At 41.1% G+C, this 19,236-nt stretch overlaps 1 protein-coding gene across 9 annotated transcripts in view; it reads left to right on the top strand.

The window, feature by feature from the left end:
- The window catches only part of acsl6 (acyl-CoA synthetase long chain family member 6), a 70,255-nt gene extending 53,051 nt beyond the window's left edge, over positions 1-17,204 (top strand). For all 9 annotated transcript variants that reach the window (XM_042091091.1, XM_042091087.1, XM_042091089.1 and 6 more), the window contains 19 exons: positions 505-619; positions 860-924; positions 1,616-1,717; positions 2,673-2,772; positions 2,943-3,121; positions 3,739-3,771; positions 4,714-4,765; positions 5,473-5,546; positions 5,683-5,760; positions 6,124-6,258; positions 11,381-11,515; positions 11,923-12,018; positions 12,494-12,566; positions 13,558-13,646; positions 13,773-13,889; positions 14,083-14,226; positions 14,710-14,811; positions 14,920-14,991; positions 15,172-17,204. In XM_042091091.1, coding sequence (XP_041947025.1) covers positions 505-619; positions 860-924; positions 1,616-1,717; positions 2,673-2,772; positions 2,943-3,121; positions 3,739-3,771; positions 4,714-4,765; positions 5,473-5,546; positions 5,683-5,760; positions 6,124-6,258; positions 11,381-11,515; positions 11,923-12,018; positions 12,494-12,566; positions 13,558-13,646; positions 13,773-13,889; positions 14,083-14,226; positions 14,710-14,811; positions 14,920-14,991; positions 15,172-15,312 — 1,902 coding nt within the window. In that variant the 3' untranslated portion in view covers positions 15,313-17,204. The remainder of the gene's footprint in view (positions 1-504; positions 620-859; positions 925-1,615; positions 1,718-2,672; positions 2,773-2,942; positions 3,122-3,738; positions 3,772-4,713; positions 4,766-5,472; positions 5,547-5,682; positions 5,761-6,123; positions 6,259-11,380; positions 11,516-11,922; positions 12,019-12,493; positions 12,567-13,557; positions 13,647-13,772; positions 13,890-14,082; positions 14,227-14,709; positions 14,812-14,919; positions 14,992-15,171) is intronic.
- Positions 17,205-19,236: the final 2,032 nt, after the last annotated feature.

The following is a 19,236-nucleotide window of genomic DNA, read 5'->3' as shown; positions in this document are numbered from 1 at the left end:
TCCCTAGTGCTATCTATCTATCTCTCTGTCTGTCTATCTATCAGGTTGCTCTGCGCCAGATCTAGAGCAGATTCATTCTGCATCCTGGTCAGCTGTGATCTGTATTGCTCTCAATCTGATGTAACGGCTACTGTGCACATGATATCCTCTGCAGTGTTGGCCGCAGAGGTTAAAGTGACCATGAACCGCTCGATATATTCATAGCCTCCATTATTATTAGTATTTTCACCCTTCTTCAAGTTCTGCTCTTGCTACTATGTAAAGCTGTTATAAAAATTACTATGTCATTTGGTCAAACACAGACACACATACAATACGCAAACCAATTAGTCTTTCCCCCGGCCTCTGGCTTCCTCAAGCATACAATAATGTAGCACGTATGTGTTGATGGACACAGACTTGATTTGTGATTTGTGTGACCACTGATCTATAAAGTGTACTTTATAGATCAGTGGTATAGACATGCTGTGAAGTTAATCCCTGCGCTTCCTGGTTATGGTTTAGTTGCAGGATGGGTCCCACAGATCTATGCTGGGAGACAGTCCAAAACTACTGTCACACTACCATGAGGATGCAAAGACCATGTACGAGGTGTTCAGGAGGGGCCTTCACATAGCTGGTAAGTGATTGCACAACCCATGCTAGCTAGCTATGGGAAGGAAAGAGATTTGACTTTGGTTTTCTCAATGACAAAAGCAATAATCTGAGGTGAGCTCAGGATATCCTGTGAAAGTGTTGTCTGGCCTGTTTCTTTGCTATAGCAACCCATCACATTGATTAATTAATGTTATTTATTTATTTGCTTATTTATTATTTATTTATTATTTATAATTATTTATCTCCATACTTATTTATTTAGGTGATGGACCCTGTTTGGGCTCACGGTTACCCAATCAGCCCTATAAGTGGATCTCCTATAAAGAGGTAAGCATGAACACTGTCATACCATTTGGCTGAGATGCTTTGAAATGGTATTGTAAATACTTCTATGTTACAGTCTGTTTTTGAAGCAACATTGTAAAGATTGGGAAAAAAGCTAAGCAAAGAAACACTCAGTAAAATATTTATCTGAAAGGAGCTTAGTTATTTATCAGCATTATAAATAGCAAATAACTGTTTGTTTTGGAACTTAAAACAAACAGTTACAACTTTTTGATTCTAATGAAATGACTTGAGTCAGACTGAAGACGGGATATTGTGCTAGAAGGTTTCATTCGGGTGATACTGAGGAAGTGTTTATACCGTTAATAGTTTCTCACAGCCGAGCTATGAATACTTCCCTTCTTACAGCCACTCACACACAGAGTATTGTGCATAGCTACATAATGCTGATCTAAAGGGTTGCACTCTCACATCTAAGAGGAATCTCCTCATGTGGTAGTTCCTCATTTGTAAATGTTTTGACTATTTTTAGTTCAGCTTTTTAACTGTTGACACAGAAGCATTTATGATTCAACAAAGGACAAAACTAGAATGTACGGCATATAACCAAGTGACACAAAAATGACAGTGACTTTAATGTTAGTGTTACGATATGGATAAACAACACCATTATAGGATTCTACCTGTGCGTTGTGTTTTTCACATGGTCAGCGCTTGTGTTTGTCGTGTGCAGGTAATAGCCCGTGCAGAGCATCTGGGCTCCGGGCTACTAGAACAGGGATGCAAAGCTGGCTCCGAGCAGCTCATCGGCGTGTTCGCACAAAACAGACCAGAGGTGAGACCACAAGGGGACTTGTGATTATGCAGTGGTCTGGTGGAGAGATCCCACATGTTGATGAAAAATCTCACATAGCCATCATCTCCTATATGTTCATGAAAGTGATGAAAACATTGTTCTGCTGACACTCAGGTCATTTTGGCTCATGGCCATTAAACTCTAAAGCTCGGCTATTATTTACTACAATGACAGGCTGACTATTATCTCACAGTGCTGCATGCAGTGGTAGCGTAGTAGTTAAGGAGCTGGGCTAGCATGAAGTAGCAAGAAAAGTTGTGGGTTCAATTCCCGGCTTCCACCGTTGTGCCCTTGAGCAAGGCCGAGCTGCTTAAGTTAACCCTGAGTTGCTCCGGGGACAGTGTAACAATGCCCTTGTAATATAAATGGTACCACCGGTACGCTCAGGCCAATCCAAACTTTTCTCATCTGTTGTTCCTCGTTGGTGGAACGCACTGCCAGTTCCTACAAGGGCAGGGACATCCCTCTCCATTTTCAAAAAACTCCTGAAGACCCAGCTCTTTAGAAAACATCTCCTCTCATAGCACCACTTACAACAAGTCTTGCTGATCCTAGCACTTGCCAGCCGTCTTGAACTGACACGTAACTGTTAAAAACAGCACTCACTGATGCACTTATTCTTACTGTACTCTACCGTTTTTTAAATTGTCCTAAAATTGTTGAGAATTGCTTTAAAACTTAAACTGTTTACCATGTTGTTAGTCGCTTTGGCTAAAAATGCGTCAGCCAAATGTAATGTAATGTAATGTAATAAATGACATATGTAAGTTACTTTGGAAAAAGCGTCTACTAAATGAATAAATATGAATGCTTTTACGACACTCCAATTCCCTTTGAGATTAATTTAGTATTTGTTATCTTACCTTATCTTGTCTTAACTTAAAAATCCTATCAAATGCTTGCATTTCTCCCCCTGTCTCTCTTTCTCTGTCAGTGGATCATTTCTGAGCTGGCCTGCTATACATACTCTATGGTAGTGGTGCCCCTGTATGACACGTTGGGTGCTGACGCTATTCGATACATCATCAACAGAGGTGAGACTCTCACACTGGTTTCCGTTTCATACAGTGAATTACGTAGGCTCTACCCAGCTTGTGTGTGTGTGTGTGTGTGTGTGTGTGTGTGTGTGTGTGTGTGTGTGTGTGTGTGTGTGTGTGTGTATGTATGTGTGTAAATAGTAAATGAGTCTTTGTCTTCCCAACAGCGGAGATAGCCACGGTGATCTGTGACAAGCCAGAGAAGGCGAAGGTGCTTCTGGGTAACGTGGAGAGCCAGGAGACGCCCGGCCTGAAAAGGATAGTGCTCATGGACTCCTTCGAGTCCCAGCTGGTGGAGAAGGGCGAGAGGTGTGGGGTGCAAGTCCAGGCCCTGAAAGACATCGAGGTAAATAAAAAACCTCTCTCAGTCACCTGCTGTTATACACCTACTCATGTCCTTAGTCATGTGCTAGTGAAACATGTGGTGGCAAATCTGCGACTCTATGGTGACATCTGTGGTGGCAGTGAGGTTAGGTGTCAGGAGGTCCTGTGCCGGTGTGACGTTAAATGTGCATGCCACCAGGCGCAATTGCAGTGGCTACAGCTGTGGGAAGACACACGAGAAACTCCTCATTGTGAAACTCATCGTTGACAGCGAAGCGGAGGGCTACTTTTGAAGGAGTTTACACATTTGAGAAAGAAAAGAGTCGTTTTCAAAGATTATAATTTGTATCTCGGAGATGTGATCCGATGCATTATACATACTCAAATGCCTTGTGTTTAAACCCTCCCCTTCTCTCTCTCTCTCTCTCTCCTTTCTCCCTCTCTCTTTCGCTCTCTCTCTCTCTCTCTCTCTCTCTCTCCTTTCTCCCTCTCTCTTTCACTCTCTCTCTCTCTCTCTCTCTCTCTCTCTCCCTCCCTCTCTTTGGATTTGGCCTCTCATCCCTCCTTGTTTATATCTGTTTGTTTTAGTGTTTTTAGTTCACAGTTAACAGAAGCTTAACATTTGTATCACTCTTGTAGGCCCTGGGCAGAGAGCATCACAAAAAGCCAGTGGTAAGTGCCTTCAGCTCCTAATTGAAATGCAGTAATACGTTCAAAACATTGGTACATTAAACATCTCTTATTAAAATAAGTGACCACACATACACACATTGTTCAAAAACCCTAGCGGCAACCACATTAAAAAGGCAATGTTTTATCCCCCTTTACTGTAATAAAGACTGGACATCCAGGAAGAAAATATAAAACTTTGTAGTCATGACTGATGTTCAGTGCTTGTTGTTCTTACTTGCCTGGTGTGATGGTGAGGAGGTGTGAGGTTTGTCACTTTGTCCCACTCTATACACCACAGAGGCTGTCACACGCGCTTTGGATTCTTAGGTGCTTTCCTTTTGAATGAAGCCACAACAAAGCACTGCCGTTGCATGTATAAACATGTGAAAAGATGATGATAGCAGGCATAGTTTGCTAGATCCAAAAGATGAATGTATAACAGTACCACCCTGAGTAGAACTTGAACTTCCTCCTGTACATCTCTCACAAGGCCAAACATTTCAGTCAGTGTAGTAAATGTGGTTGGGCACTGTAACAGAGTTATCTGATTGTTTTACATTTTGAAGTAATCCAAGACTGCAAGGCTGTAATTAAGCACTGATGAAAAGCATGAAATCCTCTTATTTACAGTAGAGACTTTGTGTGTTTTTGTTTACCAGACATGAGCAAATATTGCTGAATAGCTCAATGATTATGATGAAATTGTTACATCTAAACTATATGTATGAGAATTGACAGCTCACAAACACACTAGGAGTTGGAGAACTGAAAACAGAAGCATTTGTTTGAACATTCAAACCACCAGCCACATCATACCCTAAAGACCACACCATTAGTAACCCCATTTAGGTTTTCCGCTAATGCCCCCCTACTTCACCCCTGCTTTGTTGTGTTTTATTACCCACTCTTCTCTAATAGCATTGCTTATTGTGTCTCCTACAGCCTCCGCGGCCAGACGACCTGTCCATTGTCTGCTTCACCAGCGGAACAACAGGTCAGTACCTCTGCCAACCTTTTGCTTAGGTCATGTACTCAAGCAGCTGATGAAGTCTATGTTATAGAGTTACTATGTAGTCTATTTATGTCAACTGTATTCAGAGCAGTCAGCACGAGACATAGGAGGATCATACTTTTATGTCCATGGAACTCGTCTTGGCCTTTGGTCATGTTCACATGGATGTGAAGTACAGTATGTTGTGGAGGTATTATATACTGGTAGACTGTTTATGTCAACACTATGAGCTTTTCTCAAAGTCAAAGATTCGTGCTTGGTAGAACGAGTCCTGCTGAGTCGAATCCTTCAAAGACGAGGCAAGGCTTCTTCTTAGCATACGGAAAACACACAATGGAACAGACTAGCGAGTGTAGAGGAAGCTGCAGGTGCATTATTAAAAATCATGTGCGCAGAACGGAGGACTCAGTACTTGATAGAATTTTAAAGCACCCTTGACATTGGAACAGTGCTTGGCGAGATTTGATGACTAAACATCCTTGAAAGAGCGGCTTTGAAGGACCCATCCTTGACTTTGAGAAAAGCCCTATGTGTATGCAGCCTCATTCATAGGAACGTCTCCTGTTACAGCATGTCATAAAAAGGAGAGGGAGCCCCCTGTTGGCTACGATGATCAGTGTGTGTGTGTGTGTTGGGGGTCAGAAGGGTGGAGATCCAAACATTTGAGGGAGAGTGTGTTATTTCCGCAGGAAATCCCAAAGGAGTCATGCTTACCCACGGCAATGTTGTAGCAGACTTCTCAGGCTTTCTTAAAGTTACTGATGTAAGTGGATATCAGAAACACTGACAAAGATCAGTCATTCAAATCAGTAATACAAACTCATTTACATTGTGTGTATAGGTCATGTTAAGCTATACTATCCTGTCTAAAGCACTGTCTTTTCTCAAATTCATTGTAGAAAGTAATCTTCCCCAACCAGGATGACTGTCTCATTTCATTTCTACCCCTTGCTCATATGTTTGAGAGACTCATTGAGGTATAGTATCTTGTAACAAGTAGAAAAATACCCAATTATTATCACTTCTATTTAGGTGTTACCACTGAATTGTTTGACTATACCAGCTACCACAGATAGCTACAGAATAGTACATAAACTGTATTATGCAACTTTAATATCAAATGTGAACATATATTCTTACAGTTCCTTAAGCTGTAATTTTTTAAACTCATTTTGTCAATTGGTGCAAAATGTCCAGGAAATGTGCATGAAATGTGGATAAACAGGATGCCTTACTGTAATTACCGTAGTAAAAATATTGCTATGCTTATTGAGCCCTTAATCATGGCCTCAGACTAACACACTCCATTGCTCCACCCAATGTTCTCTCCTCACCTCTAGTCCGTAGTGTTCTGTCATGGAGGGAGGGTGGGGTTCTTCCAGGGTGACATTCGTCTCCTGTCTGACGACATGAAGGAGCTGAGACCCACCGTTTTCCCAGTGGTGCCCCGGCTCCTCAACCGCATGTATGACAAGGTGGGCAATGTCCTGTGCAACACGCGTCTCCATTTACACGTGCACACACCTTCACACACACACACACACCTTCACACACACACACACCTTCACACACACACACACACACACACACACACACACACACACACACACACACACACACACACACATACACACACATACACACCCGCACACACACACACATACACACACACGTACACACACATACACACACGCACACACATGCACGCACACACACACACACACACACACACACACACACACACACACATACATACACACACATACACACGCGCACACACACGCACACCAACCCTCACATACACACACACGTGCACACACACACACACACATTTTACTTCTTTATTTGTGTTCAAAATTGCTTAGACAAGATTCAGTCATGTGACAATAACAAAGCAGGAGCACAACATGTGGACATGTTATGGACACACAGAACACCTCCTTCTTCAAATGTGGTGACTTACAATACTGGATGAAATACACAAGCACACACATTTTACTTCTTTATTTGTGTTCAGAATAAATATTACACAAGGACACCAATTTGACAGGTGCAATATTTGCTCAGACAAGATTCAGCCGCGACTCTGTTGACAATAACAAAGCCGCAGCCCAACAGATGTTATGAACACACACGACAACTCCTCCAAATGTGGTGACTTACAATACTGGATGAAACACATACACACACACACACACACACACACTGTTGCACAAAACCTAAAGCTCTTCTGTCTTTCCTGGGCATTAGATATATTCCGTCATTTAGCTAATGGTAACAAGTTTTACATAAAGTTGAGTCATTTTCATTTTAAAGTATCTGCATTGGTTCTGAATATTTCAACTGGAAATCCTCTAGGAGCAGATTGAAAGGGTTTATACCTATATAGAGAGTATATCTATTCATATGCCTATACTAAGGCAATGATTGGATGGTGTTCAGTAAAGTAATGAGTGTTTACACATGTGAGGAGAGAGAGGGCCAGATTGGGAACGCTGTCAGACCCAAGGTTACGTCGTATTTATCACACTTTCAATTCATAGTGTAATCTGCGCCTTTCTCTGCCTTTCTCCGCCCCCCTACCACTATTTACGAAGGTCCACAACTGAACGGAATAGCAGTTGAATGAAGTTAACTGATGACAACATTAGTAAAAAGAATCAAACGTTTAGTGATCATGAAATAATACCATAAATGATAAGATGTCAACAAGCAGGGAGATAATGAAGATCAGTAGTTCTACTCAAACTACTTGTGCACGTAGGCTATGGAAGATTGGTCAAATCTAGCAAGTAGGAAAGTTTAAGTGAATGACGTGAAAGTAAGACATTTGAAAGGCCAACGAAAGTTAAGGTTGTTTTTGATAGTACAAAGACTTACAAAACTGGTGCTCTAAATAGCGATTTTGTTGTCTTTGAAAGGTTCTCTTATTGACACATTGAACTGCAATTTGGATTAACACCTGCTTTTACAAGGCGGAAGTATTTAGGCGCAGAATAGACGTGCGCTTTGACGAGCAGTCTTTGTACATACCGCGGAATACATAATTAGGCGCTCTTTACTCTTCCCCTCCCATCTCTTTATGATAAACTCCCACTTTCCCCTGGATCCTCCCATGAATGCATATGCATGACACAAAAAAGGCAATTTGCCATTTTTAGCTCCCGCGACAGGCAGCTTGCGCTTTTACATCATTGCAGCCTGTTTGTACATACCTCGCAATGATTTTACACGCACATTGCGAAACAAATACGCCTGAAGTGGGCGCAAAAGCGTTAGTACATCTGGCCCAGAAAAACAAAATCAAGTGTTAGATTTTGGTATGTTAGGTAGACAATTGTGTGGGGTGTTTTGCAAAATGAGTCGAACACTGAGAATTAGTGTATGATTTTGCTGATTTGGTGTGGGGTTATGGTGTTTGAAAGACATGTTTAGAAAATGTGTGACAAGCATTTAGTGTGTAAGCACTTGAGAAAAACTAACTAAGTCTATTTGTAGTGCTAAGCCTCAGGCTGATTGGTGTTTTCTCTGTAAGTGTTTTCAGGTATGTGTGTGGGTTTTGCTAATTTCAAAAAAGTATCAAGCTGCTGCATACAGTCTTTGTTTGCAGTTACAGTTTTTCTCGATCTTTTTGATGCCTGTGTCAACTCTGACATCACAATCTCAAAACAGTTACAGTAACACCCGTGTCTGAACAAAAGCACTCTGGACAAAATTACACTGTTACTCTCTCAAACCACTGCAGCAAAAGCAAATCTTGCCTTCAAACAACACATCCTGTCGTCAAATCACTGTGTGATTTCAGTCAATCATTACACATTGGACAACAAAATGCAAAATATAGTTCTCAAAAGAAACATTTTTGCTATGTCTGTTCTATTTATTTCTCATTTTTCTGGTATCAGAAAAAACTGTGAAAAGACTAGATGTACTGAATAAAAATTTTTTTGTATTCATTCCTCCCAAGATGTCATTGTCATGTAAGACATACAGTAAGCACCTAGCACCTAGGCAAGACAAATTTCATTGATCTTGTCATTTTATATTGAAATAGATCTACAGTAAATACCTTTTGTACCGTTTTCTTCACCAAATAGGCAGTACAGTACAGTACAGTGTCTAAATGTGCATTAGATCCATACTTGCAAATAGCAACACAGAACAGACATGGCATCTCTTAAGGATAATGAATGATTGCTGATTGAAGAATTGTGCAAAGGAGTTTCACAGAGGTGTATCAGAGATTCAGACTTATGCAAGGAATCTCTACCACCTGGGAAAATATGTTTTTCTTTTGTTTAACACGGGGAAACCAATAGTTTGGAGACTTTGAATGACAACTGTGTTACAGTTTTTTACAATTGTTTACACACGTTTTCAAAACTCTGTGTCTATTTTTCAAAACTCCACACACAAAACCCACAACTGCTCACACAAAATGCAAAATGCCCCAAATCTCCAGCAAAATGACACACAACATTCAAAATGTCAAAAACACATGTTTAAAGCAAACATTCGCCTCACATTACAAACACTTTTGTCATAATATGACATTTTGGATACATCATGTACACACTGTTGCTCAAAACCTAAAGCTCTTCTGTCTTAGGCTTTCTATATGTATTTCCATACAAGAGTGAAAGTTACGGTATCAACAAAGAGAAGTTGAAATACACAGTAAAAATGCAAGCAATATTGAAACCAAAAATAGTGATTTTTCCCAAATAATTATTAATAATTAATAATGCTGTTGCGAATACAGTATTTTACAGCAAACAAGAAAAAAAGCAAAGAAGAATACAGTGACCACCAGATGTACATGGAGTTTTGAAAACACTGATTTTGTTTTTTCTAAAGACAAGTGTGTGTGTGTGTGTGTGTGTGTGTGTGTGTGTGTGTGGGAGGTGGGGGGGGGGGGGGGGTCGTGTACAGTATGTATTCATAGGCCTATAGACCCTTTCAACTGCAGAAACAAACAATTCTACAGTAAGCGTTCCATTTTCTGGAGGCACAAAAAAATGTATTGAGCTAATGGTACTGTAACATGGTGACAAACAAAAATAGAGTAAAAAGACAAATTTTAATAAAGTCAACTTTTTGTAGAACATTACTGTAAGCTAAAGTCCGATTACTGTATTTTCTCTATTTTCAAAGTATCTGCGTTGGTTCTGAATATTTCAACCGGAAATCCTCTAGGAGCAGATTGAAAGGGTCTATACCTACATAGAGAGTATATCTATTCATAGACCTACACTAAGGCAATGATTGGATGGTGTTCAGTAAAGTAAAGAGTGTTTGCACATGTGAAGAGAAAGAGTGAAGCACTGGTGATTTAGTGTGCCATTTTGATGGGTTGTGTTTGAAGAACGAAATCAAGTTACTTCCTGTTAGAATTTTGTGTGTTAGGTAGAAAATTGTGTGTTGTGTTTTGCAAAATGTGTTTTAGTCAATTGAAAACTGAGTCAAACACTGAGAATTAGTGTATGGTTTTGCAGATTTGGTGTCGGGTTATGATGTTTGGAGGACATGTTTAGAAAATTGTGTGACAAGCAAAGATTTAGTGTGTAAGCAGTTGAAAAAAACTGTAAAGTATCTGCATTGGTTCTGAATATTTCAACCGGAAATCCTCTAGGAGCAGATTGAAAGGGTCTATACCTATATAGAGAGTATATCTATTCATAGACCTATACTAAGGCAATGATTGGATGGTGTTCAGTAAAGTAAAGAGTGTTTGCACATGTGAAGAGAAAGAGTGAAGCACTGGTGATTTAGTGTGGCATTTTGATGGGTTGTGTTTGAAGAACGAAATCAAGTTACTTCCTGTTAGATTTTTGTGTGTTAGGTAGAAAATTGTGTGTGGTGTTTTGCAAAATGTGTTTTAGTCAATTGAAAACTGAGTCAAACACTGAGAATTAGTGTATGGTTTTGCAGATTTGGTGTCGGGTTATGATGTTTAAAGGACATGTTTAGAAAATTGTGTGACAAGCAAAGATTTAGTGTGTAAGCAGTTGAAAAAAACTGTAACTCTTTTACAAAAGGGTGTGAGAACTGTGTGAATCCAATGAAAACGTGTGAACACATTCGCAAGAGATGACTTCTGCTGTGCAAAGAAAGTGTTCATGAAGACCAAGTGGATCCCAGTTTCCTTAAGCAGGTCAAAGCAATCGAGAAAAACTGTAAAACTATATGTTGCAACGTTTCGGTCAGATGCCAATAAGTTTGTTGCAGAATTGCAAACAATGTGCAAAGCAGGAAATGTGTTTAAGCGATGGTTACACAGTGTTTGAGGTATGCTACAAGAAGTTTAGGTATTGGGGCTTTGGTCTAAGCATTTGTTTTTAGTGTGTAAGCAATGGGCAAAAACGGCAGTTCTTCAATAGGTTTTGGGGCAAAAGCAATGGGCAAAAGCTGTAACTTCCTCCCAGCTAATTAGGAGGAAGTTAAAAGACTTTCCGGTCCCTTCTCTTGCACTCTTATTCATCCACAAACCATTAATGAACTAACATGTTCTTTTCCATCTTAGTCACTCTGATCCTAACAATGTAATGCCCATTTCATGCCCATCTATTCACACGAGCCCTTTTCCCACTCCACCAGATCTTCAGCCAGGCCAACACGCCTTTGAAGCGCTGGCTGCTTAACTTTGCAGCTAAGAGAAAAGGAAGAGAAGTATGCAATGGTATCATCCGCAATGACAGCCTGTGGGATAAGATATTCTTTCACAAGATACAGGTATGTTTGCCAGTGTCTGTGTGTGTGTGTGTGTCTGTGTTAGTGTGTGTGTGTGTGTGTGCTTGTGTGTCTGTGCTTAGATAGATAGATAGATAGATAGATACTTTATTGATCCTCAAGGGGAAATTCAAGTCTCAAGGGGAAATTCAAGCTTGTGTGTGTATGCACACGTGTGTGTGTGTGTGTGTGTGTGTGTGTGTGCGCGCCTGTGAGAGAGTCCTGCTTAACATATCCACATGTGCTGTAATAGTGAGGAGCCAAATTCTTGTGTACTGCACTATTTTGTTTCTAATGATCACACGCGATGAACTCAGAAATATGTGGAAGCTAATGTTATTTTTCTAGTGAAGACAGCGTTGAGTTCAGAAAATATGAGGAAGCTCATGTGCGGTATTCTTCTCTGGCAGGCCAGTTTGGGAGGACGGTTACGAATGATCATCACGGGGGCAGCCCCTGTTTCCCCAACGGTGCTGGGGTTCCTCAGAGCAGCCCTAGGCTGCCAGGTGAGTAATCGACACACACAAAAACTCGCTCTGTAGGAATGGCTGTCTAGCAATCACAATAATCACCTTTGTTCCCTGAAGCGAGAGAGAGTGTGTGTGTGAGAGAGAGACTTTTTGACTTTAATGTTTAAGCTTACTTTATTCACAGTCAAAAAAGTAGCAATAAAACCAGGCCATATTAACCCCCCCCCCCCCCAACCCACACAAAACTAATAAACCAACATCCCAAAGACCAAACTATGCAAAATAATAAAGAAATAGAGAGAGAGAGAGAGAGAGAGAGAGCAATAGAGAGAGTGAGAGAGAGCTTCTACAGTATGCAAATATGTGTCCTGGCACAGCCGAGCCATCAGGTGCCTTGTGTTTGTTCAGTGTGTAGATTTAAATTGGTTGTAGATCTGTACATATTTACAGAGTAGTGTCTTCTGTGTTTGTGTAACGCCTGTTTGGACTGGGCGTGTGCGTCTAATTGCAGGTGTATGAGGCGTATGGCCAGACTGAGTGTACTGCTGGCTGCACGTTCACCACTCCAGGGGACTGGACTTCAGGTGAATCCCCTTCGCCCCTCACTCATCTCTCTCTCCCTCTCTGTCTCTCTTTGTCTATCTCTCCATTCCCTTCTCTCCCTTCTTTTGCTCTCTCTCTCTTTTTCTCCTTTTCTTTCTCCCTCACATCTCTATTCCTCTCTCTGCGTCTCTTTCCCTCTCTTTCTCTCCCTCCCCCCCTTTGTCTACCTCATATCAGCCTACCTCTCGTGACCTAATTCAGCCAGAGACAAAGTGCAGTGCAGTAACTTGCAGGGGTGGCCAAACAGGAAGCATTTTGCACGGAGACCAGCCCACAGCACACGTTACATAAGTTCACATTTGACTCAAATAGAATGGGACATGCACATGTGCATGTACGCACACACACAAACACACACACACACACACTCACAAACACACTTACACACACCCACACACACACACACAAACACACACACACACACACACACTCACAAACACACGTACACACACCCACACACAGACATTTCACTTACAGTACATGTGAGATATGTGAGTGCACATACAGTGCATGATGCCACAGGTACATAGACCTGTGACGAGACACACCAGTGAATGATTAAACACAACAATCAGACAAAGCTTCCAGGGGTCAGCGCAATCACTCGTACAACAACTGCCTGTGTTAGATTTCATGTCATCGTATAAGATATATGGGTGGCAGTGGTGACAGCCGTTAGACACGACACCGAGAGTGCAGGACAAAAGCTATCGACATGATCCCATCCGGTAGGGGAGTGCAGAGGGGTCGTGACCCCTTGTCTGGTGTGTGGGAGTTACAGTAAGACGACAACACTTGTCCCAGTGTGGGCAGATCAGAGGAAACAAATGAGCATGGTTCCTGTCACAACTGTAGCAATGGGACACCTACTGGCAAGAGTGTAGGTCAACTATCAGTGGTCTTACTGAAGTACTATCTGGTTTTCTGTTTGCACGTTGTTCACTGTTTTTTTTTTTCATTGTTGAAATCTAGGCCATGTTGGTGCTCCTCTCCCCTGCAATTCCATCAAACTGGTTGATGTCCCAGAGAAAAATTATTATGCCAACAGAGGAGAAGGAGAGGTTGGTGTCTTCACTGAAATCAAGCACACCCACCAAACAATTAACCTACTGCATGTTGAGAGCGCTGTTTCAGTTGGTCGCACACTGTAGCCTACCTTAACCAGCCATTATATTTTTGTCTCAAAGGTGTGTGTGAAAGGTCCAAATGTTTTCAAGGGCTACCTTAAAGACCCTGAGCGGACAGCTGAGACTCTGGACACAGATGGGTGGCTCCACACCGGTGACATTGGGAAGTGGCTACCTGTAAGCAACTTCACTTTTTCATTCACGTCAACACGGAGACTGAATTATATAAACTGATGAAAGGGAAGCATACAAAAGAGCATACTAATTATTAACATAATAATAATTAGAACATAATAAATATATTTTCTCTTATTATCTTAGTTTTTTTCTTTGTCTTAACCCCTTTGGATGTCCTTACCCTATGTTGCAGAATGGCACACTGAAGATTATTGACAGAAAGAAGCACATTTTCAAGCTCGCCCAAGGGGAGTATATATCGCCAGAGAAGATTGAGAGTATCTACATTCGCAGTGAGCCAGTGTCCCAGCTTTACGTGCATGGGGACAGCCTTCAGGTGACTCCTCTTAGCCCTGCTTATGATGCCCATCCCTGGTGTCTTAAGATAGGCCTGCTTGCCAAACGAGGACATGAGAATAGTATCTCATGTGCTTGTTTAATAGTCTGTGTTAATGTTTTTATGTTCTGTATGGACCCAGAAAGAATAGCTAGTGTCATGCATCAGCTAGTTGGATCCTAATAAAAGTCAGTCAAGTTTTTTTTTTTTTATAGTTCACATACATTTTTGAAACACAATACAACATAGCTATGCCATTCTAGGTATATAAGTTATTCTACAAATACCATATTACACAAAGGCATTGTTACAAAAAACAAAAACTAAACAGAAAACAATCAAACACACACTACACAGCAACACAGTGATACAGATCACAAGTCAGAAGCATGTTGTTATCAAAAGCAATTGCATGCCTCTGTTGTTTTTGTTGTCCTTTAATGAGCCTTACTACTTTTGACCTATATCCATTTGTTTTTGCAGTCGTGTCTGGTGGGAATTGTCGTACCAGATCCAGAAGTGATGCCTTCTTGGGCTAACAAAAAGGGCTTTCAAGGCAATTATGATGATCTATGTAACAATATGGTATGTACTTTTCGTACGGTGTATGTGTGCCTGTTTAAGTATTTAAAGTTGACTTTATGTATTAACTGTTATCTTCGATTGATGTTAATTCCATTTATTTTCTTGTAGGATGTAAAGAAGGCCATAATGGATGACATGGTGGGTCTTGGTAAATCCAGTGGCCTCCATTCTTTTGAACAGGTGAATGTGAACATTATATTTTAAACAATTACCCATAAATGCAGTGAAAATCCCCCCTCTAATAATTTAGTGCTGCATCTGAAGTTTTTTTTTTTTTTTTTCCATTGTGAACTATGACACATACGGCATTATTTATCGAAAACACTGTTATGATAATTGGGTCTGTGTCTCCCCCTGCAGGTGAAAGACATCTATGTCCACAATGAGATGTTCTCAATCCAAAACGGCCTGCTTACACCCACACTGAAGGCAAAACGGCCCGAACTGAAGGAATACTTCAAGGAGAAGATCGAGCAACTCTACACGAACATCTCTATGTAATGACTTCCACCAAAATAAAAGCCCTGGTTTATAGGACATTTAGCATCATCGCTCTTTGTGAACCATTTGTCCTTAACCCCAATCAAAACCACAAAAAAGATGCTATGCACCCAGGATGAGTTGTGGGTGGAGAGACCTGTGTTTATGTCCTCTGGAAAAAAAAAACTAACATCAACCAACGCTCCATCTCTCCCCACCCTGGACATTAAAGGTCTCTCAGAGGTTCCTGGGAGCCTCCCAAAAAATCCGCCCCTCCTGTAAGTTAGCTTTGTCGAACTCTGGATGTCAGCTAGGTGGGAAAGGTAGTCAATGGCCAGCGTGCCTTTTGGAAACAGCAGACTTGCAACCAAAACCTGAGCCCCTTCATGCCAACAGTGACAGCAGATGCCTGGATCCACCTGCACCTCCCCTACACCCCCCACCTCTCTCTCTCTCTCCTGTCTTAATGGACCGTCAAATAAATACCAAACTCTCAGCGATGCAGACATGGACTGGTTCTTTAGTTCCTTGCTGTAGGATTTCAGAGATTGCCTGACAATATGCAGCACAACCCAGCCAAGGGGTGGGGGGTGGGGGGGATACCGCATGTGGTGTTGCTGACACCACCTGGGCTGGTAGTGTTCAATGAAACCTGGAAGACATAGACATAGACATTATCAGACATAAAAAAACATGGTCTAGTAAGGCTTTCTTGGGATGTAGCCCCCAGGTCTCGGAAGTCCCGAAACCGGTGTGCCGTGGATATTGGGTTTTCTTTGAGTAATGTAGAGAAACATTTGACTGCGGAGTGATCTCACGACCCAAAGTATTCCAGCTGTGATGTATATATTGAGGACAAATAGAAGTAAGATTATTTAAACCAATGACTGAATGGTTTTTTTTTTTGTGTGTAGTGAAATGACGTGTAATACTATTTAACCTGCTGCTGATTGGGACTATCAGCACCATATCTTTGTAAGTAATGACTACAGCAATAGGGTGAGTGGATGGAAATGAGACAGATACAAATAAAAACAAATATGTAATTGGATCTTTTTTCTTTGTTCAGTCTTTTATATATTTTTTTGTTAGCAAATCAGGATTGTTTCAGTCAGGGAATATTTAACCTTACTTATGGGGATAGTAGCCTTCAGTTAGAGAGTCGGGGTATGGGACAAATTCTGATAAAAATGCCAGGAGGCCATAGATTCTGCACTAACCACAATTCTGGCTATTTAATGAACTCTCTAGAAGGGATTTTACGTTTTACCCCCTGAGCCTCTGCTTAGAATAAACAAATTATAACCTAAATGTACTCCCGCCACTGCCATCAATTAAAGGAGAAAAAAAACAGGCTTTCATTGTAAACACATTTAAAAGTAATAGTTATTCTCTGCAAGTCTGCACTTTTCACATGTCATTGTCATACCTATCCATGTACTCCACACTTTGTTGCCCCATCAAGACCTACAATTTGTTGAGGAACCGTGAACAGCAAATCTTCATCAGATATGTGATGCACCATTATTAAGGTGCAAAGACTGTACACCATAGGTGAGAGTACAAGCATGTTTATAGAACACTTTTGGCAAAGGAATTTAACTACTTAAGCAAAAGGACATCCTTTTATTTTTGTTAACTTTGCATGTATTGTCAACAACACCTCAAATTGCTACAAATCTGTGGCATGAAACTCTGAGGTATCCATAAATATGCATCAAATCATCTGATGAATGTAAACAGAAGCAATTACAAGCATGATGTGGAAGGAACCAAACACCTATTTTGTATAATGTGTGTAAAGATAACTTAGAAAATAATGTTGTAGATGTTGCAAAGAACAACTTTTCTATAGTAAAATCTGACCATGTGGGTGAGAGTGAAATAAAGTTGTTTGTTTGACCTGAAATGAACAGTGATTGTGGGTGTATTTTTTTTGTTTCTGATTAGCACAGTCAAATTGAGCTCAAAGTCCTTTGAAAATATTTCACCCTAATTATAAAACTATAAAAAGAGCCTAATTATAAAAAGAGGTGTACAGATAAGTGTATCCGTGCCCTTGATGACAGCCATGTCAGCACCAAGTTAGCTGTAGATGACATCAATTTCAATTTATTGTGCTTTATTTATTGTGCAATTTATTGAGCCAAAACATTACACATGTATCATGGCGCTTTACAGAGTGTAGGCAATCAGAGAAAAAGAAAAGAGGGAGAAAAGAAAAGGAAGAAAGAAGGAAGGAAGGTCCATGGGTAACAGGGGCGAGGAAAAACTCCCTAGAATTGGAGATACATATAGGAAGAAAACCTCGAGCAGATCCACGACTCAAGGGCCTGACCCATCTGCCTAGGGTTAATACGGACAGTAAGGTCTGTAAACAATGACAAATGCATATGACAGTCAGGTGTGGAGAATAGGACATGGTGTTTAAAGCACCTGAGGTGAAAGTTACAAGAGGTGGGATGATTACGTATCCGGTATGATAAAGCATTAATCATGATTTAGTGAGAGAAAGTGCAATAGTCCGGCGTCGGAATTGTCCAGGAAAGAAAGTTGTCAGGGGCAAGTGGTGGGTCAGCAGACAGGCCAGAATCCGGGCAGAGTTGTCATAGGCAGGTGATGGGGCTGTACGGGCCAGGAATCCAGGTAGGGGGACAGTAATACAGTCAAGGATGGGACTTCAGGTGGGATGGGTAAGAGGAGGGCCAGGCACCCGGATGGTTGATGACTGGTGATGATATAACTCACAAGTGAGGTACAGTAAGGGAGAAGAAAGAGAAATGTAGAATGGGTTAGTTTTACTTGAAATCAATGTGGTTAATGTCAAGAAGTGATCAGTGGTGCTATATATTGTTACAGTAAATCATAGTGAGAATGGACAAGAGAGGGAGAGTTGAGAGAAAGAGAGTGGGGAGAGAGGAGGGGGGGGGGGGGGGGGGGGGTTGTACGGCGTGGCACATGAGAAGTCCATGACAGCACTATGCTATAGCAGCATAACTAAGGCATGGTGAGGGGTCAGTGACCACCATCTCACGCGCGACTGGGGTGCCAGTCACACGAGGACTTAGCAGGGTGGTCCATTCCAAAATCCCCGAGATGGGTGAAGTTCCACACCGCACCATACCTAACTATGGAAAGCAGTGAAGAGGTATGTTTTAAGTCTAGACTTAAAAATCGGGAGGGTGTCTGCTAATCGAATTGAGGAAGGGAGATTATTCCAGAGGAGGGGTGCGCGATAGCTGAAAGCTCTGCCACCTATACTGTCGTTTTTGAGATTCTTGGAATTACAAGAAGGCCAGTATTCTGTGATCGTAGCGGTCTGGGCGGGTTATATCAGTCACGAATGTATCACCAAAATCTGATAGAATCTCTTAATTGCATGCAAAAAGTTTATCTTGTTTCCAATGAAGCAGAGTACGATATCGGGATCATGTATGTTGGAATTTATATTGAAACTAATCTTAATCTCTTCCATATCACAGATAATTAGGCTATTGATTATGTCATTGATATGGAATGATAGCAATATAATTATTTAATTTTATTCAAAATAAAATTCCTCCAACACTTAAAAAAAAGATACTTGTGATCCAGTGGTCATTAAGCTAAATGTCCACAAGAGGGCAAAATGTACCTTGTTTCAGTAATGTGTCAGACAGAAGGCATTCCACTCTGAGGGCATCCGTTCATGAAGGGAGGGAAAATGGCACTTGATTGATTGACATTTTCGTAAGAAGGAAGGGTGACACCCCTGCAAAAATGTATATTTGGACATTCTATCAGTTGGGTCATCCAAAGTATCATATGTTTGAGGTGCTCTCTGGATGGGAAACTGACTGATCCGAAATGAGAAAAAAAACTCCAAGGCACTTTTTGTTCCCAAATAGTTAAAGAAAAAGCCTTTATTATCATGGCTTGGTCATTTTAAACATTTGGTTTGACTCC

This window comes from Alosa sapidissima, chromosome 5 (assembly GCF_018492685.1).
Source record: "Alosa sapidissima isolate fAloSap1 chromosome 5, fAloSap1.pri, whole genome shotgun sequence".
NCBI lineage: Eukaryota > Metazoa > Chordata > Actinopteri > Clupeiformes > Clupeidae > Alosa > Alosa sapidissima.
The sequence above is the reverse complement of the archived record's forward strand: the minus strand, read 5'-3'. Positions and strand labels throughout refer to the sequence as shown.